This window comes from Macrosteles quadrilineatus, unplaced genomic scaffold (genome assembly GCF_028750875.1).
Source record: "Macrosteles quadrilineatus isolate MER2022 unplaced genomic scaffold, UCM_ALF_1.0 Scaffold_1__1_contigs__length_201487025, whole genome shotgun sequence".
Taxonomy (NCBI): Eukaryota; Metazoa; Arthropoda; class Insecta; order Hemiptera; family Cicadellidae; genus Macrosteles; species Macrosteles quadrilineatus.
Window position 1 is genome coordinate 185,570,444 of NW_026542594.1, and position 23,660 is coordinate 185,594,103.

General features: G+C 34.4%; 1 protein-coding gene across 1 annotated transcript in view; it reads right to left on the reverse strand.

The window, feature by feature from the left end:
* Positions 1-23,660, reverse strand: part of LOC129003255 (uncharacterized) — a 59,820-nt gene that overhangs the window by 15,602 nt on the left and 20,558 nt on the right. The window contains exon 2 of the mRNA XM_054431552.1: positions 1,879-2,012. Coding sequence (XP_054287527.1) covers positions 1,879-2,012 — 134 coding nt within the window. The remainder of the gene's footprint in view (positions 1-1,878; positions 2,013-23,660) is intronic.

The following is a 23,660-nucleotide window of genomic DNA, read 5'->3' on the forward strand; positions in this document are numbered from 1 at the left end:
ACTTTTGAGAGATTTTTTAGTGCTGGTGGCTGAGGAATAACTTTCATATTGTTCCAAAAGGCTTGAGACGTTACTGTATTTCTTTTTATAATGTAGAAAAAAACCGATTGCAGGAAACGTCACGATGATGTCTGGCATTTCAACGTATCTAGAAAAGACAATTAGTTTTTCATTAGGCCTAATGTAATGGACAACTCTTTCTTTCTAAAGGAATATCTAAAAATGTTTATTTTCATACCCATTGATTATGTAACCTGAACAGGTGACTCAAGCAGTTTTAAAATAATGATTGTTCTGTGGAACTTTTGATTGTTTCAAACAGTTTTGCTTATCAAAAAACCTCAAGTAATTAATATATAAAAAAATATACAGTCACTAAAAATCATGAAATAATTTATTTTTGTAAAAAAATACAACCGACTTCAAACGCTCTAAAAAGAATTAAATAATTTCAATTAAGTAAACTTTTGTATTAGGCAAGCTCACGTATTTCAAGTCGGCGCGGCTCAAACTGCAAACATGATTGAAATTAAATATTGTGTGTGTATTTTGAAAATCAAAAAATTGTAGCTGGATAACATAAACATATAAAAAACATACTGAACTGTTTTGTTTATATATTAAAGGAAATATTTTGTATTTTATGTTTACTTCAGAAAAAAAGCATTATGAAAATAACACACACAAATGTTCTATATGAATAGGAAAATAATTTAGTTTGATATTATGATAGGGAAAAGAAGCTAGTTTAGTATTAAAACGGTAATTTTCCAAGTTAGAAACATTTAAATGCGTTATAATCTTTTAAAAGATACTCGTTAATACCACGATAATGCCGATCTCTGTTACGGTAATAAAATAACACTTAACGCATAACTATGAAAAAGACATGCAGATTAACACCTTTATTTATAGATAGTCACCTGCAATATGGACACCCTCTTTCAATTTTGTATCAAAAATCATCATAGAGCCGCGCCGACTTAAAATACGTGAGCTTGCCTAATACAAAAGTTTACTTAATTGAAATTATTTCATTCTTTTTAGAGCGTTTGAAGTCGGTTGTATTTTTTTACAAAAATAAATTATACTTTATTCTGAAATGGCGACTATACAAATGTTTAAAGGAATTTTAAGGAAAGAATGAATGGAGATGAGTGTAGGGTGAGTGGCGCTATCTTGTAGTCTTGTTGGTGACTAAGGCTGACATGTTCCTTAGACACATCTGTTAATTAATAGCCCATACAGCCAATGGCAACTAAGGGACCCACATTTTATAGTGGAATCTGAATCACAATTTTCCCCTTTAATTAACAGATTGGTCTAATTATCAGGGTAGTACTGCGGATAGTCGTAGTACAGTACTCACTAGTGCAGACGTTAATCCACACCAGGGAGTATCACATCCGCAGTGCATGCCTATAAATATCCTCAATTTGTGACATCCAATTAGCTGGATTACAGGAATACGCCACAGTCCCGGCCATTCTGTTGACAGGCAACCCATATTATATTTTACTATGACTAAAGTGATCCCACACTGAAAAAAATGAAGTCGCTGGACAAATGCTTTTTGTTTGATATGTTCCATGTACAAACCCATAAGCTTTAATTTGGGCTGGAAAATTCAATCTATGACAAAGTTACAGGAGGCCTCCAACATCTTAAATTTTCGATTTGTGGTGATTTACACTAAGGACTTTTGCTAACGTTTTTGCATTTTTTTATGAACCAGTTTAGTTTAATAACAAAATATATAAATGTTGAATCACAGAAGTAGGTACACGCAAGACGCAAGAAATGTCTGTTTATAGACGACATGTGACTAAAACTGTTTCCTTTCCTTAACTCTGCTTTAGGAGTGGTGATGGTCCTTACCCAAGATATGACTGGATCTGTTCTTTGGTCAGGTGATGTAAGCGAACTTGACAGAAGATTCCGAACTGATGCACGCTCTGTCTTAGTAGTTGGTCAGCTTGATCCTTGTTTTTCCGCCTTAACACCTTATATATCTGCAAAAAAATGAAATGAAATGAAATCTACATATATAATACGCTAAACCAATTTTTGTAAACAGAACTCCTCCCTCATTTTTGGACCGATTTTGATGATTAAAGTGTCAAAAGAATGGCCCTAATCTGTAGTTTTGCAAAGTGTTTTTATTTTTTTGAAATATTTATTAGTTCGGGCTGGATCTTCCATCAAAATTGTGTTTTCTCCTATAAGATTAACATGGGGGAATCTTAATATTTATTTGGAAACTTTGTCTCCACTAATTTAAGAGAACGACTGGGCGTAGAAACTTGGTAGGGGTGTCCAAAGAAATGTCTTCGTCTGTAGACGAGTTATCAAAAGAAAACAAAGTAAATTCCCTCAGGGCTCTGCCCCTGAAGCCTTTAAAAGATCCCTCCACAGATTTGTTTACATTTTGGCCATGTGGATAATACTTTTTAATGAAACAGCTGTTCATTTTTAAATTGTATTTCAAACAACACACATTTATTGACAGTTACTGAACTGTCCAAAGGAAGCATTTGCAATGTTATTTTCTTGAAATTGTGTGTTATTAGACTAACGAAAAAAGGGTTGTGTATGTTTACTAGCACTACTCAGCAACAAAAACAATTTAATTTTATCTCTTAAAAAGTATGTTCTTAAAGTGAACTGAGCAGCAGCCTAAAAAAATACTATGTAACTTCCTCATATAGTTACAAAATGCTCAAACTGGCATTGTGACAATTATGATTTGGCTTATATTTCTCCAACAGTTATTCATCTGCAGAAGAAGTTCAATGTGCTCTTATCTTGTCTAATAGCATCCAAACACAAAAACATTGACTAAAATGGTACCTTTCTTGACAAATTATTTGCAGTGGCCTATATTACGGACCGTGGCCATACCACTGGGTTGGTAACATTATTGAAAGTAACACGATATTTTGGCTGTTAGAGTAAATACTATTTAAGCAGCTACTGTCATGACAGAAAGGTAATATCCCTTTTAAACTAGATCACATTATCCTTTATAAGATAAGTTGATTAACAATGCATGTAAACGTCAGTATTTACGTAAAAGCCAATTTACAGTATGTTTTTCTCTAGAAATGCCACAATGCTATTTCATTTGCATCATTTTTTGCCAATGAAGCCGCAAGACCATATAAACGAGGAGGTCCCTAACCGTAGATTTTTACGGGTTTCATATAGTATTATTTATTTATACAGGCAACAGTTAAGGCCACATGGCTCTTTCTTACACTTAACCTGTCAAACAATGTTTTGTTTTTAAACGTTATAGCTTCCAACAGTGTGGTGCGATTGATGAAGATGGTAATGTGTAAACTCACTGAATAGCTACCGTGCGTGCCTTTAAATCTGATAGTTGCTAGTTCTATGCTAACAATTTCCAATAAATTGCTTCTGAGCCAAGTTTCGATTTATCATTAATCAAATTAATGACAAAAATGTTATACATCCATACGGACCACATCTTTATGGACCAGAAGTCACCAATTTCTTATTAAAAAAGCCAGTCATAGAGTGTGCAAGTGTCAAAAATTCTGTATCAATTTTTTGTTGCTGACTAAATTGATGGGTCATAACAGTTGCTATAGCTCACAATAAGTCATTCTATTAGTTTGACTTGGTGTAAAAATTTGTATATTCAACAGAAATCAGTACTTGATATCAGCTCTATTTTTCGGTTGCTGGGGCATCAACTAAGATTTTTATTAAAAAACTGGCGACAACTTTAACATGGGGAGGGAAATTCTTGTTGTATCAATAGTCAAAGGTTATACTAAGCCGTTATTAAATTGTGAGTTCAACCAAAAGGTCAAATAAGGCCAATATTCATACAAAAAAAAAACAAAAAACATTAGGGTTATCTAATTTCCTTATAAAAAAGAACAAATCAACAATGAGGTACTGTAGTGAAATTTATTTATTTATTTATTTTATTTTTTTGTGCAATATGACAAAAATATGGTTCATCACAAGGGAAAAAAGTGACTATAAAACCCTCCCTTATTTTCCGACCTCGGTTGGAGAACAGTCACGTTATGTCCTAGTGATGAAACATCATAATATTTCAACTATATTGTTTATATAGGCCTACAGCCAAGTTTTGTCAGAAAAAAATTAATGTGTGAACGACACAAAATTACCATAGATGTACCATAACTATAAGCACAGACAAAGGATAATTGGGTTATCCATTGTTGGATTAAGATATTTCAGACCTCTTCAATTGATTATTGCTTGGTTAACATGTTGAAGGCCTCTTTTACCCTAGTCAGTAGAAATGCCAACTACTGTAGTGAACATACTGAAAAGGTTGAATCCATAATTTTACTGATTTTACTAACTGTAGGCCAAAAATATTTTAATTTGACACTTTGACAGTTCTCATTGTGTATCACAGATTTTCAAAGCTTTCTGTGAAACCACTAGATAGCCTATATCACGATGTTTAAAACAAAGGTTGTTTTATTAACCAAATAATTTTTTTAACTAGTTTACTGTACTGTTTAAACTAATATAAAAAACCTATACAGAAATAATATATAAAATAAATACTTTTTAAGAATGCCACGTTTTTAAACGCACTAAAAAGTTGACAATAATTTATAAATATGTTGAGAGAATAAATACTTGTAAGATTTAAAACGAAAAATGTGGAGTGCATGCTAATTTACAATTAACTTCACCTATTGAACTATTATGATCTATTGCATGCGTCCCACGTTTTTCGTTTTAAATCTTACAAGTACTTATTCTCTCAACATATTTATAAATTACTAGCTGTAACCCGCGGGCTTTGCCCCGTTTAACTTCTTAATTTTCAAGATGATCTCGTTCGCATGGCTCAACACGTCCTGGTTGAAGTTCGTTCGCTACGCTCACTCACCTTTAGGTTGGAGCTCGTTCGCTGTGCTCACTTGCCTTCAGGTTAGCTCGTTCGCTACGCTAACTCGCCTCCAGGTTGTAATTTTGGTTGCAAATTAGCTGTTGTCATAAATGTAAAAGAAATAATAGTGCTGAACCCTGTTGGTAATCCTTGTAACTTTAATGCTATTGAACATCATAGAACAGAACCAACTTGTTTAATTGAAACAGCTGTTAAGATTCATTAATTCCATTTCTCATAAGGTTAACATGGGAAACTCCAGAGCCACTGGGGCGAAGCCGATTGGACGGATCACGAAATTGATGGTGTATAAACCTATTCCATGAAATTCTACACGTATATGTACCAAGTTTCGTGGCAATTGGTTCAGCGGTGTCTGAGTTTATCACTGCCAAACAAATATATATATATATATATATATATATATACCGGGTGTCCAAAACCACCCGTACACCCCATTAAAAACGAGGGAAACCTTTTCTTACAAACAAAAAATAATACAGAACCAGATAAATTGGGCACGGTCTACCAAATGGTGATATTTTCAAATCCAAAATCACACCGTAAGTGGCTTTTTCAGACCGGAAGTTGACTTTTTTTAATGTAAACTACCAATTTTGATTACAGAATCGGATTCTGCGTTAAAAAATACATAACTTTTGTCTAAAACGTTTTTTTGAAAAAACTTGTTTTCTACCTCTAATCCCCCATTAAAGTCAATAATTTTGAGTCATTCATCTGACAAAGTTACTCGAAACAATAATAGAGAAAAACAAATAACAAAGATTACATAAAGACATATGATGAATAGAATCAGCTGTTTATTGTAAACACCTTAGTAGAGTAACAGCTGGTCTACACATTGTTTACTTTGTGTGATCTATTTTTGTTGTTGTAATCATTTGTTTTTACATTTGACCACTTTAATGTAAAAACAAATGATTTATTTTTAAAATAAAATGAAACTAAGCAATGTGTAGACCAGCCGTTACTCAATTACTATAGTGTTTACAATGTATGGATGATTCTATTTATCACATGTCTTTATGTAATCTTTATTATTTGTTTTTCTCCATTATTGTTTCAAGTAACTTTGGCAGATGAATGACCCAAAATTATTGACTTTAATAGGGGATTAGAGGTAGAAAACAAGTTTTTTAAAACAATTTTTTAGACAAAAGTTATGTATTTTTCAACGTAGAATCCGATTCTGTAATCAAAATTGGTGGTTTACATTTAAAAAAGTCAACTTCCGGTCTGAAAAAGCCACTTCCGGTGTGATTTTGGATTTGAAATTATCATCATTTGGTAGACCGTACCCAATTTAGCTAGTTCTGTATTATTTTTTGTTTGTAAGAAAAGGTTTCCCTCGTTTTGAAAGAGGTGTACGGGTGGTTTTGGACACCCGGTATATATATATATACAAACACATCCTCTTTTATACTTATAGATTGTCAACTTTTTAGTGCGTTTAAAAACGTGGCATTCTTAAAAAGTATTTTTTTATATATTACTTTCTACTTTTTAGTCTTTAATGTGGTTAAATCTATTTTATATGGCCTGTTAATACATAACCAAAACCTTATTATCTGTAATAAGATGTTTTATCTTAACTTAGAAATGCTTAATTGTGTTATATTTTTAGAACATCTCGGAAGCAGAACTTGTAGGCCTACCTCTTAACCTCTGCTCTTCGAACTGTCACATTTAAGTATTTACAGCTGACTTAAATTAATTGATTTATTTACATTCTTTCAAAATGTAAACATGAAAAATTTGGAAGCCCATGGGGCGTAGCCCAAGGGAAATATGAAAATTAAGTTATATAATATTGCATTGTCATCCATTTGTGAGCTATGTTTCAAGTTTCTAGCTCATAGGGAACTTTGTTTAAAATTGATATCAAAATTTGTAGGAAAGCGAGCTAATAAAAACAAGCCCATGGGGCGTAGCCCAAGGAAAATATGAAAATTAAATTATATAATATTGCATTTTCTTCCATTTGTGAGCTATGTTTCAAGTTTAAAGTCTCTAGCTCATCGGGAAGTATCAAAATTTGCAAAAAAGCGAGTAAATAAAAACAAGCCCATGGGGCGTAGCCCAAGGGAAATGTGAAAATTAAATGATATAATATTGCATTGTCTTCCATTTGTGAGCTGTTTCAAGTTTCAAGTCTCTAGCTCATCGGGAAGTTAGTATAAAATTGATTGCAAAGTTAGTACCGAACAAGAAAGCGAGCTAATAGAAACGTTTTAAAAACACATTTTTGTTACTCTCTCCCCTGAACCCCAAGAAGCGGGTTTCGAAATCTCTCAATCCCAACATTTTCCTCTCTCTCACCCTCCACCAGCTCACTCTTGCTTTCTCGCTCCTCCTGCTTCTCGAGCGACCATACCCTTAAGCTAACTTGGTGTCACGAAGTTAGCGTACAGTGAAATTTGCTTACAGTTAGAATTTAGCGAAGACTGCGTACAACCCTCTAGGTTGATGTTTGACAGGGTGAGACAAGGCCTTTTGAGGCAGTATAATTTGTCAGGCGAAGTTTGCGTACACCACCAAGAACCACGGCTAGGTGTTGACTATATTAAGTAGTGTAACTGACTAACAACTTATAATTAAGTACCTAATTTATTATATTTCAATAATATATATTCCAAATATATATTGTTGTACTATGTTGTTAAATTAAACTATCTAGCTTTCAAATTACTATGTACAGATAAATAAATGTAGATGTAACTTGGTCTTATGTCATTGTTGGATGTAACAGATTTGACTTGGGCCACAAAACAAATTAAGTCTGGAAATGTATAAAGCGGCCGTTCAGCCCAACGATATAATTGGTTCAGCCTTGTCGAAGTCGGATTTTATTCCTATTTACAGATTTTGTTATGTACATACTTAGAGGCTACTATTCCAATCAAAGTTATTAGTAATATACAAAAATCCAGTTTATAAATTAAAATTAATAACATAAGTCAGTTCCGCTAAAATATAGTAACTATCCAAATTGGTGGAGGTGTAATAACGCTTTCAAACATGAAGCTATGCCTCCAGTGTCTTCCTTTTCTTTGGATATTATTTCGATCCTTTTTTCCATCATAAAGATAGCGACCAGAAAGATAGCGACCAGAAATCATAACGTACCCAAAATAAAGTGTATATTAACTAAAAATTTTCAATGGTAGCGAGTAATGTAAATAATTTTCATTCAGGCACTGTAAATATTGTACATTACTAATAACTTTGATGTAAATAGTGGTCGCTAAGAATGTACATAATAAGAGCAGCGCATTGGAACAAATCTGACAAGGCCAAAAGACAGCTTTCCAGACTTGAATTTGGCTTAAGTCAAATTTGGTGCTGTTACATCTACACTGTTAGATACTGTTCAATGAAATGGCGACCATACATAGTAGGTATTTTAAGCCAAGTATGAATGGAGATGATAGTGTAGGATAAGTGGTGCGATCTTGTAGTCTTGTTAGTGACTAAGGTCGACATTCCTTAGACACAGCTGTTAATTAATAGCCCATACAGCTAATGGCAACTAAGGGACCTACAGTTTATAGTGGAATCCGAACCACATTTTTCCTTGGTATATACAAATTGGTCTAATTATCAGGATAGTATTGCGGATAGTTGTAGTCAAGGCGTATAGTCGTAGTACTCACTCGTGCGGACGTATTTTATATTACACATATATTTTATTTATCTACATAGTAATTTCAAATGTCGATATTTATTTTGTATTTTTATCAGTTTTGTGTAATCGGTAAGAACTGATTTGTTACTTTAGTCAAATGTTTATAGTCCACACCAAGGCGTGGTTCTTGGTGGTGTACGCCAACTTCGTCTGTCAAATTCCACTGCCTCGAATGTCAGGCCTTGTCTCGCCCTAGTAACATCAACCTGGCAGGCTGTACACAGTCTTCTTATTTAAATTCAGGCTGTACGCAAATTTCGATGTACGCGTATTCATACCCTTAGGCCATAAAATAATGGGTTGTCCCAAAGATCTGGAACGTTGTCTGTCTCCCTTGTAGATGTGTGTCACTTTGGTCATACATTGGGTAAGACACGCTCCCAACGAGCAACTGTAAGTGTTGGTTGGCCTTAAAACAGCTTTTATATATCCGAAATATCTGACTTTCACCAAACTTTCTTGCTGAAAACTGGTTTACTTTGTAATTTCAGTCTGGTTCTGGTTCTCATCCCGCTATGTTGAAGCATTGCTTACAAGGCGTCTCACCTAAAGTGAACCAATGCTAACTTTTTAATTATGAGATATAGAGTTAATTTCCTATGGGAAACTCATCTTTATTGTTTAAGATGACTTTTAAGATGGCTTAGAATTTCAAAAATCTGTACGCCATTTTACAATATGACCAACAACTTTATTATTTATTATGGAATAACCTATATTTTATGATAGTTTTACCGGAATATGATAGAATTACCGGAAAGTAAATAAAAGATACGTATAATAACACTTTAAAACAAAGGTATATTTACACTTATACTGTTAACTCACACGGTAAACATACAGAAAAGATGGTAAGTGGTGATCGATTTCGATTGGACACTCCAATCATCAGAATCTAAATATATGTAAAAATAAATACACTTATTTAGTAAATATATGTAAGTGTTATTAGACGTGTCTTTTATTTAATTTCCGTAAATTCAATAATACCATAGACAAATAGAATTAAACATAGATCGACAGCAGTGCTGCGGTTATCATATGTTCTGGCGTCCACCACTAGGAGTGCCGTGTAGTTACAGCGCACGCGCTATGACGGCACTCCTAGCGGTGGACGCCAGAACTTATGCTAACCGCAGCACTGCTGTCGCTGTATTTAATTCTATTTGTCTATGATAATACGTACAAATCGTGCTGATCAAGAAGCTATTTGGTATCAAATTACTGTATGTTACAAGAACGGTGGTATAAGAACAGTAATGTTTTCGTCACAAATAATTGTACAGAAACAGCGTCTATCATAGATGAAACATTGTCCCTTACCTTATTATATTCAATCTGAATGATACAAACTGAAGCCAATAATTGGAGGTGTGATTACAGTGTATATATTTACGTTAAGTATATAATACACAACTGGTTCACGTACCAAAACGTAACACGTAACAAAATTAGTCATAATTATAACACTCGTTCTCAATTTCAAATTGATAGACACAATCTAGAATTTTATAAAAAGAAAACGAAATTCACAGGAAATAAATTTATGTCTCATCTTCCAAAAACACTTCTAACTGAAAATGATACAAAAAAGTTTAAAAATTGTCTGAAACAGTATTTGATTAAAATTGCCCCCTGTTCTCTTAAAGAGTTTTGGGAGAACAAATAAAATAAATATTCTGTCTTATTTTTAGTTCAATGTAAAACATTTTATTTTGTAAGATCTGACTCTATTCCTGTACAATTGTACTTAAATGAATAAAGGATAATTTGATTTGATTTGATACCTACTCTTATGACAGTACTGACACCAATTTCAATAATTATTTATCGGTGGTAATTTGCATGCTATCATTGTATTGATAGTCAAAGATGCTATTGTAGTAATGAAACAATAAATAGTACAAGAATTAGTAAGATCCCTATGGATGTTAAGAAAATAAACAAATCTTCGGAAAAAGGCTAATACTGTAGGGTAACTACCGCATAATCGACCAGTGAAACTTTTGAGCTAAAAGGTCTATTATGTCTGTGCTAAAATGCAAGTTTCAAGGCTACAGTTCACTTATATGAAACACCAATTAGAGAAATGAAAAGCGTTATGTAAAACAAGGACGCTTACAGTCTGGAGAGTTTAGAGTCCTTGGTCCACTGATGAGAGTTTATAGTGGGAGAATTCGTCCTCGAAGCATGGAATAAACCGATCTCTCTTTACTATACTGTGTACGTCAAGTCAGACTCAAAGGTCAAAGTTCCCCTAAGATGACCAAGGTATATGTAAATGCATCCATTTTATGTACACCACGAACACTACGAACTTTGTTTGTTTCAAAATGGTATTTCATCACTAGGGCGGGAAGTGACTCTTTTCGACCCGAGCTAAGTTTTAGGAAAATGCACAATTAATTAACAAACAGCTAGAAAACGAAAATACTACGAACAACCCAAATTATTCAAAAAATTGTGAGTTATTTATCATCAATTTATAGTCAAACGATGTTGCTTGCTACCTCAACAGTAACTGTCGACTTTGACGGGTTTTACCCATGTTTCACCTAGTAAAAAAATCTTAAAAAAAAACTTTAATAACTATTATCTAGTCTACACGAATTATTAGGCTTTCTAATGACCTTTTAATTAATAAAATCAATTCAGTAGAGCTGTAGATTTAATTGTACAGAGTTTAACAACAACATCTTCAATTCATTATTTTCTCACCACTATAAATTGGGAGGCTGCTTAACGTTTTTGCAAATCATTTTGAAATTGTGAGGAAATCGACCAAAGTGGAAGGTGATATTCTAATAGAGAATACAATTTCCTTCATATTACTATTTTGTATTTCTTGAAAATACTCAATAAATGCAGCCTAAAGTAGGCTACAAATATAAACTTAGAAATATAAACTTGGAAAAAGGGCGTTTTAAATGGTTTTTTGTTGTTTTTTTTGTTCACCTTAAATAAGTCTTATAAAATCAAACTTTCATAACTATTTGCAAATCTACACGAATTAGGCTTTCCAACAACCCATGACTATTCGGAAGACAGTACTACAAGTTGGTGAAACAAGAAATGGATTGTACACAACGCACGCACTCTTCATAAACAAGACAGATATAGTTTTAAATGGTCTTTAACTGATCCTTGAGAATGATAAAGCTGCACAGGATTCTGGAAAAGCAAAATCTGGTTGTATTTCTGATTAAAAGGTAAGAGTGTGATAAGGATTTTCCCATTAAGTTTAAACAGGAGTTTTAATTATGAGCACAAATAAAAAATAATTAAAATAAAACATTTTACCTTCAAACTGTTCTCATCGTTCATAAAACTTTGTTAACGGAATGTCCCGAATACATCGGAAGGAAACTGGTTTTCAGTTCTGAGGTGAGCGTTCGCCTCACTCGACAAGAAGCTTGCTACACTTGCCACGGGTCAGAACGGAATTCGGGAAAAAATCCTTTTCTTACTTTGGGCTCCAAGCCTACAATGCCCTTCCAACTGACCTCAAACCAGTAAACCTCTCTAGGTTAAGGGGTTTGAAAGATGTATTTTATGCCAGTAATAATTAGCCAGTTGGTCGAAATAGTATATTTCGTACCTGGGACCGAAAATGAGGTTTTGCCGGCTCGAGATAGTTTTTAAGTTCGAGACGAAGTCGAGAACTAAGATCGATCGAGAGCTGCAAAACGATTTCGGTCCGTGGTACGAACGCTATTTTTCACCACACTATACCATAAACCATATTTACCACTATTCACCACTAATGCACGCTGATAGTCAACACAACTACAACTTTAAGGTTATGTGAAGAAATAATTTGAGGAATCAGCAAAAATAAAATTAAATAGTTGCTAGGCAACGGTGACAATAAAACAATTCTATTGCAATGCTATGGATTTTGATTGTGTATTTAAAATGCATTCATGTTTTAAGTAAGTAAAGGGACAGCTGATTTTGCGGCCCCGGGATGTAAAAACAGTGGTAAAAACTTGCTCGGTCCCCAAATTACGATGACAGCTGGCATGGCCAGCAAAACGTAACTTTCAGCCACCAATTAACATACAGCCAAAAACATCATAGTGTGGCGAAATGATGTTTTCACCACACTATGATGTTTTTGCCTGTATTACATACGTAAATTGGTGGCTGAAAGTTACGTTTTGCTGGCCATGCCAGCTGTCATCGTAATTTGGGGACCGAGCAGGTTTTTACAGGCCGGGGCCGCAAAATCAGCTGTCCGCTTACTTACTTAAAACATGAATGCATTTTAAATACACAATCAAAATAGGCTACATGAATGCATTTTAAATACACAATCAAAATCCATAGCATTGCAATAGAATTGTGTATCACCGTTGCCTAGCAATTATTTATATTTATTTTTGCTGATTCCTCAAATTATTTCTTCACATAACCTTAAAGTGGTAGTTGTGTTGACTATCAGTGCATTATTTTAGTGGTGAATTGTGGTAATAGTGGAATAGTGGTGTGGTTAGTGTGGTGAAAAATAGCGTTCGTACCGCGGACCGAAATGGTTTTGCAGCTCTCGATCGATTTAAGTTCTCGACTTCGTCTCGAACTTAAAAACTATCTCGAGCCGGCAAAACCTCATTTTCGGCCCTAGGTACGAAATATACTACCGGTATTTCATTCATTAATTTTTAGACAAATTTTGCAATAACAATTGTCCTTAAGACGTAGGCCTATCACTATGTAATACAATATACTTCATTTAATTTTGTTTGCTAATTTTAATTTTACATAACTGTTTAAATAACTTGTTGTCACTATTTGAGTTATTATGGGGGAATTTATTGTCCCCAGAGCCCTTTTTTAAACACACTGGCAATTGTAGAGAACTCTTTCCTCCAAGAAACCCGGTATATACAGAACACCTGTTTTTAATCCCCGGTGGTATGCGTATAGAACAATACGCGACTTGGACATTCTTATATTCTCTGTTATACTGCAATTCCTAGTATCTCGTCTTTAGAAGGATTTTGGGATCTACAACTATTTACTGCCTCGGGGACCCTTTTCTAGACACCGGAGCAAAACTGGCATTCCCGGACAACCGGACAACCGTAGGGTTTTTTTTTTTTTTAAATTGGTACATATATAAATAAAGCGTTTCAAAGCTGACGTTTCTCTAGTCTCCAATTCCAAGATACTTGATTCCACTCTCAATGCCAAGTAGGCTACTTAACAGCTGATCACAAAGTCGTCTAACATGCGGGTTAAGGACTACCTCTGATACAAGGCCACGGCGAGACAAAAGTGGCAAAACCGAAACAGCCGTTCACTACTTTATAATGGTGCGTATGTGCATTGTATATTAACATGTTTAATTACTGTTATTATGATGGATATATACATGCCGTTGCGACGTTGACGTTACCACACAGCAACTTGTATGAGACAACCAGAGAGCAAAATAGGTATATAGGCCTAAATGTCTATTCTGTGCTCTCTGGAGTAGACCTACTCTACTCTGTCTACTCTCAAATCTATGCTGTTACAATACAAGAGGCTATGGTTACTACTGCACATATTAAACAACTTAAACATACTCCCGTTCGTCTATACTTAATTTTTTTTGTTTCCTTGGAAGTATGGATTACGTCCTCTCTTTACTTACAGTTTGTATACAGTTTTAGGTTATGTGTATACTCAATAGTTATTAGCGCCACTTGTTAGCCGGATTATCTATTTTCGCAGCGTTCACTGTAGTAACATTATGGTGTAAGGTTACGTTTACGATAATGTCCAATCAGTGGATATTTAATTTGATAATATTAAATTAAACGTATATCTTTTTTCAAGTAATTTAATAACACGGATGCTGATGAAGAAAATCATTAATTTATCATACAAACTGTTATTGGACAAGTATAATGATCTAAGTCCACACCCCCATGAAACGGGTAAGCTACTACTTATGCAATATAAAACAGTTACATTACAGAACACAATAGACATTACTCTGGGGTCACAAACCGTCATAGAAGTTCACGGCCAAGAATGTCACACGGTCACCGAGCCTAGCCTACACTGCTGGAATTACTAGAATTACTGCACAGCAGGTAAACTACACTACTGGAAATGCGACGTAATGTGAACTCACGACCCCATCTTCTAAGAAGACTGTCCAGTGGTGTGTGTATGTTGAGCGGCGCCCCCTGCAGTACCCATGCAGATGGCGCCCCCCTGCAGTACCCAAGCAGATGGCGTCCCCCTGCAGTACCCATGCAGATGGCGTCCCCCTGCAGTACCCATGCAGATGGCACCCCCTGCAGTACCCATGCAGATGGCGCCCCCTGCAGTACCCATGCAGATGGCACCCCCTGCAGTACCCATGCAGATGGCGTCCCCTGCAGTACCCATGCAGATGGCGTCCCCTGCAGTACCCATGCAGATGGCGCCCCCTGCAGTACCCATGCAGATGGCGTCCCCTGCAGTACCCATGCAGATGGCGTCCCCCTAAAAATCACCACATCTGTTCTATTTCTTATCTCATTGTAAAAATCAGGAAGAACTGCATATTTCGGGATTTAGATTTGTTTAATTATAGCCTATAGCATGGTGTTATAAAACGAGTTACGGTTGTTGAAATAATGTTAAAATAATGGTGATTAATAAGTCAATCCTGTGCTTTAAATGCTTCGTACGGCTTGAGAGGGGTCGCGAACGGGATTGACTTAGACAAGCTAACTAATTTTTCCAACAGAAAAATGAAGAACATTATTTTAACAACCGTAACTCGTTACATAACACCATGCTATATAATCAAACAAATCTGAATCCCGAAATATGCAGTTCTTCCTGATTCTTACAATGTGATGACGGAATAGAACAGAAGTGGTGATTTTTTTAGGGGGACGCCATCTGCATGGGTACTGCAGGGGGCGCAATCTGCATGGGTACTGCAGGGGGGCGCCATCTGCATGGGTACTGCAGGGGGCGCCATCTGCATGGGTACTGCAGGGGGCACACTCTGCATGGGTACTGCAGGGCGCCATCTGCATGGGTACTGCAGGGCGCAATCTGCATGGGTACTGCAGGGGGGCGCCATCTGCATGGGTACTGCAGGGGGGCGCAATCTGCATGGGTACTGCAGGGGGCGCCGCTCAACATACACACGCCACTGGACGGTCTTCTTAGAAGATGGGGTCGCCGGAATTTTATATAAATAAACCAAAAATTAGTAATAAACAAAATAGAAAAATCCGCTACCCTCGTGGGAGCCCAGTCATGAGTTTGTCATTGTATTACTCAAAAATAGGTTTAAATGGGGTTTAGCTTAGAAATGGATCTATATGCCAACAAAACAGAATCAATAAGTCCCTCTAAAATATATATGTAATAGGTTAACAATATTGAACAAATTTAGTTCGCCCCCCTCCCGGCACTGCAGGGTTGGCGGGGTGTTTACGCCATGGCGGAGACCGTCAGTAGTAGCCTACTTGCTTGCTGATGCTAAAAATATTTGAATCCATAAACTTTAGTGTTGCGCAACGCCAACGCACCGCGGTTCCATTAATAGCTCAGTAGTTGCATTGCACATTTCAGTCCATTTCAGTATAGTTATTAATAAGTTTTTTTGCCAAAGTAATTATTGAATACGTTTTATATTACAAAAAAAATATATTAATAACGGCATTGATGATATAAATGAGTAAGAATTTATTGTATATTTAGTTTATTGTTAGTAGTCTTTGATAAGAATGATAATCAAAAACTGTTTAGTGAGTCGGTGGCTCAGTCGGTAGCGTCGCGGACTTCGGGCCCAAGGCAGCGATGTCGTGGGTTCGGATCCTGGTCACTGCCGATAACATTTTATCAGTACAGTTCACCTTTGTACTGTACTGGCTCACTCCTTGCTTTGCTGTTAACGATCCACGCACGGGCGCTAGTCTATGTGGACGGGCAAATGCAAGGTTAAAAGAGGCCGCCAACCTCTTTAAACCAAAAAAAAAAAAAAAATCTACTTCTTCCGGTTGCAAACTCAGGGAGAAAAACGTACCAATTTTCCATGTTCTGCAAAAGTGCTGCATACTTGATCAGTTGCTTGCTAAAATGATTAGATAAGTGATAGGTATCGTCCTCTAAAAAGCAATTCGCTACATTGCTATAAACAAATATTTAATATCGGATATATTTATACTGTTCACGATGCCGATTTCAATGTTGATAAGCCGTAATTTGATGGCAAACATTGCTACATCCTATGGTTTACGGCTGAATCTTATTTACATGATAAGACAACACTATCAAAACGTGGTGATCGAACATTTGCGGAGTAGAGTTTAAATCCAATTCCTGTCAGAAATGATGGAACACATACCACATGCAAGAAATGCTCTGCGTTCAAGCATAGACAACATATTTGTCTATGGTTCAAGGTTGTTAATTGTGTGCAAATTTCTATATACGCTCTTGCTTGTGTTTCTTCACTGAGACAGCTACTCCGCTACGTACAGGGTTGAGTTGTGGGGTGATATACGATGTTTATTTAGCAAAAGCTCATAAGGACAGTTGGGTCCTGTTCCTGATCTGATTCGCCAATTTCTTACTATAATACCTTACTATACTATACTATTATAGCGCCGCGCCCCACAGCTAAGGAAAGTACACTCCACATCATGAATGAAGGTTACACAAAAATTGAATGAAATTGATTAATATCGCTAGTAGTATAGAAACATAGGTTCTGGAAAGTCAAATTTAACGTGAAAACAGGATAGTTTCTGGAAACATAGGTTCTGCAACCGAAATCCGCCGTGACAAAAAGTAAACGCTGCGACCAAACAATTGTGAAACCAAAACTGTGAAATTTGGTATGAATTTCAGTGAGGCCAACCAATTGAAACGCTTCATGAAAATATAGTGCTAATTTATTATAACTAAATTAGCGAATCATCTTAAGTAAGATAAAATAATTAATACGAGGTGTTAGCCCGTCCTACGTACGGGAGTAGTCAGTTAAAACTGTGTATAATTAAGAACAGCTAGCTTACTCGCATAAGAACAAATTTTATTGCAGCCTACAGTATAAAGAGTAATTATCAATTGAGAAGTGTATAGGCCTAGTCAACGATATCACCTACCATCGCATACCTACCTCTTCCTTAATCAATATCACCACAATACAATTACTCGTACTATACACAATTTCCAGTGGGCCTGAATAGAAACTTCCTAAAATAAAACGAAAACATCCAATAAAATTCACAGTACACATAATTATAACGTTAGTGTCCTGACATCATTAAACTAATCGTCCACACATATCCTTTATATCAATTTCACTGCATCAATTGCTAAATAAAGAAGTGTAAACAAAGAAAAGTAAAAACAACAACATATAGTTTGTTTTGTGAACAGCTGAGTCAAAAATAAAATAATATTCATAAAAAAGAACATGTTGAAGGAATTTAAAACGTAAACACGCTAGTAAAGCTAGTGACGTAATTAATTGTCTATGTTTATTATCCATACCGTTATCAGTTCTAATATCCTTGATAATTAAACCACCCTCATTGAATCAATGTACATCGTAATTCCCCATATTCATTTATTTTAACTATAAAATATTCAGCGCCTCCAAACGTAACCACAACTAAACACACGCCAAACAACTTTTTAGATTTCATAAAAGGATGGTTAGTCTAATTGCAGTATCCTAGGTCAATGATGACGTTGTGATCAATCTATGTCATTCATATCTGTATATCTTTGCATAAAACCCGTTTGGGTTGTGGTGGTAATTTAAAATTGTATTCCTGAGGATTCTTGATCTCCTTCTTTATGACATCAGTATTTCCGGGCCTAATCCAAACAAAGTTTAATAATTCAAAAACATTGATTGTAAACAAACCAAGATGAATTTAAAATGGGTAAAAAATGAATTTTCCTACCCTTTCCTAAAAACGTTGAGCAGTATAATAATTTGCATATCCTTTTTTAAGACTCGTGTACAGAGCCTCGACTTGTATACATCGATGGTGTTACTTTTCTCGGCGGTCTACTAATCTTACTTATTTCCTAAAAATCAATGACAAATCAGAGTAAATAAATAAATAACCTCATAGTTCTACAGAGCATTTTTATATTTAACCATCTGTTAGTTAACGAAAATTATATTGCACTAAAACAAACCGAAGATTACAAAGATTTATTAAAAAAAATCCTTTGAACATCCTAGTATTTTACCTATGTATATTTAAATAATCTTTCATCCTCTTATCGAGGGATTGAACGTATCAATGATTAGCATCACACATAGTATAAATAAGTCAACCCTTAGTAGGTGTCTTTTAATTTTATCCAAATGCTGAATTTGTGTTACAAACGCTGAATGTTTACAGCTGTTATGTTAAACAAATTATATTACACCAAAAGCTAGTTTAGAATCTTAGCGTCGGCTGCTAGACTTTTTAAAAATTTAAACTTAATTTCTAAAAAACTGGGACCCTAAACTAAAATTATGGCTTCGACATTCCCTAGTTTTCAAAATTATCTTTCTTTCAACACAAAAATCATGAAAATCCGTCGAGTGGTTGATTCAGAATCGTGAAATAAAAAAACCCACTTTCGTTTTAATATTATAGATTGCTTATAAACGTGAAAAACCAAATGTGAGACTACTTTCAAAAGTTTAAATTATCGATCGCTGGTATATGAATCAATCTGTTTTTCATCAACATGAACTAGAGACTGATGCTGCCCTACATACCAAATATTTCAACTTGATAGTTCAAATAATAACTGAGTTATTAAGAACTGGACGAATGTCAATAGTTAAACTCAAGTTTTTATGTTTATGATTTTTTAAATATCTTTACACTTGGATCTACTGCATTTGATTCCTAACCTATAATATATGAATCCGTCAGTAAATAGCAACATGTGAAGCAAATTTAAAACATTTACACAATTGCATGCAACACACGCAGGTCTATCCACCAATCGGATTGTTTTTGCATTAAAACGAACTAGAGACTGCCATCAACCTACATACCAAATTGCAACTTGATAGCTAAAATAATAATTGACATATTATGCATTAGTGTTTAAAATTTCGTGTTCTGGAACACAAAATTCTAAGCAAAAACACCGACTATCATGGAACCGAGCTTTAGCTTCCCTGGTGAGGTTTAAGTAGTGTTGAATTGCAGTAGGTCCTAATTTTTTATATTAACACAAACTAGAGACTGCTTCCATCCTACATGTCAAATTTCAACTCTTTAGCTCAAAGAGTTATTAAGTTATTATAGGTATCTGGTGAAGGTAAATAGTTAAGCCCAAGTTGTACATTTATGATTTTTTTATTTTGCATGCGAGTAAACTTTATTTTATGCCCTTAACATATGTACAAAATTGCATATGAATCGGTTAGTAAATAACCAAACGCAAGGCAACTTTTAAAAATTTACATGATCGTGTGAAGTGTGCAAGCTTATTGGCCATTCTGAATTTTATTTGCATTAACACAAACTATAGACTACTACCGTCCTACATACCAAGTTTCAACTTGATATCTTGAAGAATAACGGAAATGTTTAGCATTGGGCAAAGGTCAATAGTTAAGTCCAACCCAAACACGTCCCAGAGGAATAAAAGTTGTATCATTATATAGCCCATATATGAAAACCTTTTTTATAGAATTTCTTAAAAATTTTCTTATTTTTGCTCTATCTCTTACCGTTTCCAAGATACAAGCGATTAAAGAATTTGTTGAGCAAAACAAAATTAAATTTAAGTGTAAGTTTCAAAACGTTAAGGTTTAAAAAATATTTAAGTTTTAAAAATGATTCTAAACCTTTAAATGTGTTCTGTATATCAAATTTCGACTTGATAGTTGAAATAATATTGGAGATATTAATTGTCTGGTGAAAGTGAATAGTTAAGCCCAATACCTTACATTTATAATTATTTTAAAACCCCTTACATCAGGGTCAACTGTGTTTTATGTCCTTAACATATGTACAAAATTTCATATGAATCGGTTAGTAAATAACCAAACGCAAGGCAACTTTTAAAAATTCACATGATTGTGTGCAGCGTGCAAGCTTATCAACCATTCTGAATTTGATTTGCATTAACACAAACTAGAGACTACCAACATCCTACATACCAAGTTTCAACTTGATATCTTTAAGAATAACGGAAATATTTAGCATTGGGCAAAGGTCAATAGTTAAGTCCAGCCCAAACACGTCCCAGAGGAATAAAAGTTGTATCATTTATATAGCCCGTACATGAAAACCTTTTTTATGGAATTTCTTAAACATTTTCTTATTTTCGCTCTATCTCTTACCGTTTCCAAGATACAAGCGATTAAAGAATTAATTGGGCAAAACAAAATTTATTTTAAGTATAAGTTTCAAAAAAGTTAAGGTTTAAACAATATTCAAGTTTTAAAATGATTTTAACTCTTAAATTGTGTTTTACTCACCAAGTTAGTGGAAGGAGATGCTCACTGAAGCTAACACAAAACCACAACTTGATTGAACAGAGACATCAAGTAATATACCCAATCTATCATGATTTTGGCTGACGCAAATGAGTGATAATCACGAGCATGTTGTAAAGGACGCACGTGGTGTTAACAGTCCATTGTGCAACAAAATGTTCCACAAAAGTACAGAAGTTGGCAAATGCACAAATGAGTGATTGGCAATCAAACATGGTGACCCGGAGGTCAGAGCGCCGCTGATAGCTAAAGATTGCTACAGCATTCTGTTGCCCTGATACTCAAAACAGTAAAATATCTTTTGATTTCGATATACTGTATCGGTATTTAGTTCCATTCAATAGATCGATATTAATTCCGAAAATCGATTTATACAGTTCGATATTATTGTAACTATATTCCTACTACATTTTGCCAGCCGGATAACTGTTTCAGAATTTTTCTGAATATTTTGTTTAGTAATTACTGTTTCAGAATTGTCTGAATATTTTTTTTAGTAATAATTGTTTGAGAATTTTCTGAATATTTTGTTTAATATTTTTGTTTGAAAATTACTTAATTTGTTTGGATTTTTGTTTCAAATATTTCTCACTTTTCCAACATATTTTTGCTTATTTTCTGTTTATTTAATCATTTTACTTCAGTGAACTTGTACTCTGCTCACATCAGCTTTTCTGATGCAACTTGTACTCTGTTCACATCAGCTTTTTGTTGATGTAATTTGCACTCTGATCACAAAAGCAATCATCTAGTGACGAACGAGTGTTAGTATAAATAGTGGCTAAAACGATGGTACATTCAGCTTGATCACTCAATTGCTCCAGTTCATCATCTCTCACTGCATCTTTAAGCTTCAATCCATGTTTATAAGACTTATTGTTAAATTAAAATACTTTAAAATATTTTGACTAAAAAACAACTTAAACTCAAAATAACAGATGGAAAGTTAGTTAAAACTTATATTTTTAAATTAAATGTTTTTTATATTTATTGTGTAAGTATAACACAAATTTCTAAGCGTACAATATTAACACCATACTTGATAATAATATAATACTTGTTTGATTGATTATTGAAGAATAATTGTTAAACTAACTTTGGAAGAGTATAATATTGACTTGTTAGGTTAGCTAAGTGGTTTATTAAAGGTTTAGTGTAGGCTAGTTGTACAGCTATTTTTTTAAATTATTAAATGAATATTTTTAAAATGCTAATAGATGTTTTTACTATGGAGTAACATTTGTTTTATTATTTTTGTGACTTAGTAAACACTGAGTTTAAATATTAGATATTAAATATGTGAAACATGATTAGCTTGTTCAATTTCTCAGTTAGTAATAAACTAATATTTTTAAATGTAAATTAAATGGTGGTCTAATAATATTGGTTGATTCCAGTTTGAGCATCTTGCTGCTTAGCTCCAACCCAGTACACCTATATATCCTACACCATCTTGTTGGTCAGCTCTAGCTCACTACATCCATATGCTCTACACCGTAAAACTAAACACTAATGCATAATATGTCAATTAATATTTTAGCTATCAAGTTGCAATTTGGTATGTAGGTTGATGGCAGTCTCTAGTTCGTTTTAATGCAAAAACAATCCGATTGGTGGATAGACCTGCGTGTGTTGCATGCAATTGTGTAAATGTTTTAAATTTGCTTCACATGTTGCTATTTACCGACGGATTCATATATTATAGGTTAGGAATAAAATGCAGTAGATCCAAGTGTAAAGATATTTAAAAAATCATAAACATATAAACTTGAGTTTTAACTATTGACATTCGTCCAGTTCTTAATAACTCAGTTATTATTTGAACTATCAAGTTGAAATATTTGGTATGTAAGGCAGCATCAGTCTCTAGTTCATGTTGATGAAAAACAGATTGATTCATATACCAGCGATCTATAATTTAAACTTTTGAAAGTAGTCTCACATTTGGTTTTTCACGTTTTTTTTCGTTTTTTTTTTAAGAGGTTGGCGGCCTCTTTTAACCTTATAACCGATAAGCAATATAATAAGCAATATTAATTATTTTATCTTACTTAAGATGTTTCGCTAATTTAGTTATAATAAATTAGCACTATATTTTCATGAAGCGATTCAATTGGTTGGCCTCACTGAAATTCATACCAAATTTCACAGTTTTGGTTTCACAATTAATTGTTTGGTCGCAGCGTTTACTTTTTGTCACGGCGGATTTCGGTTGCAGAACCTATGTTTCCAGAAACTATGCTGTTTTCACGTTAAATTAGACTTTCCAGAACCTATGTTTCTATACTACTATCGCTCTATGAGTATCACCATTTAACCTAAGAAATCGAAGCCAGCAAACAGTTGTTCTTGAGATAATTCTGAAATATCAACAAGATAAATATGAAGTTAATAATTTATCCACTCATTGAAAATTATCGTAGGGATTAATTCGAGAGGCCGAATAATAAGTGAATGAATATGAAACATTGTTAATGGCAATTTTGATCACGATAGAATATGAAGAATTTGAGTGCTGTAAGGAACAAAGGCAATTTTCATGGTATCGCGGTCAGTTCTGTAAGAGTTCC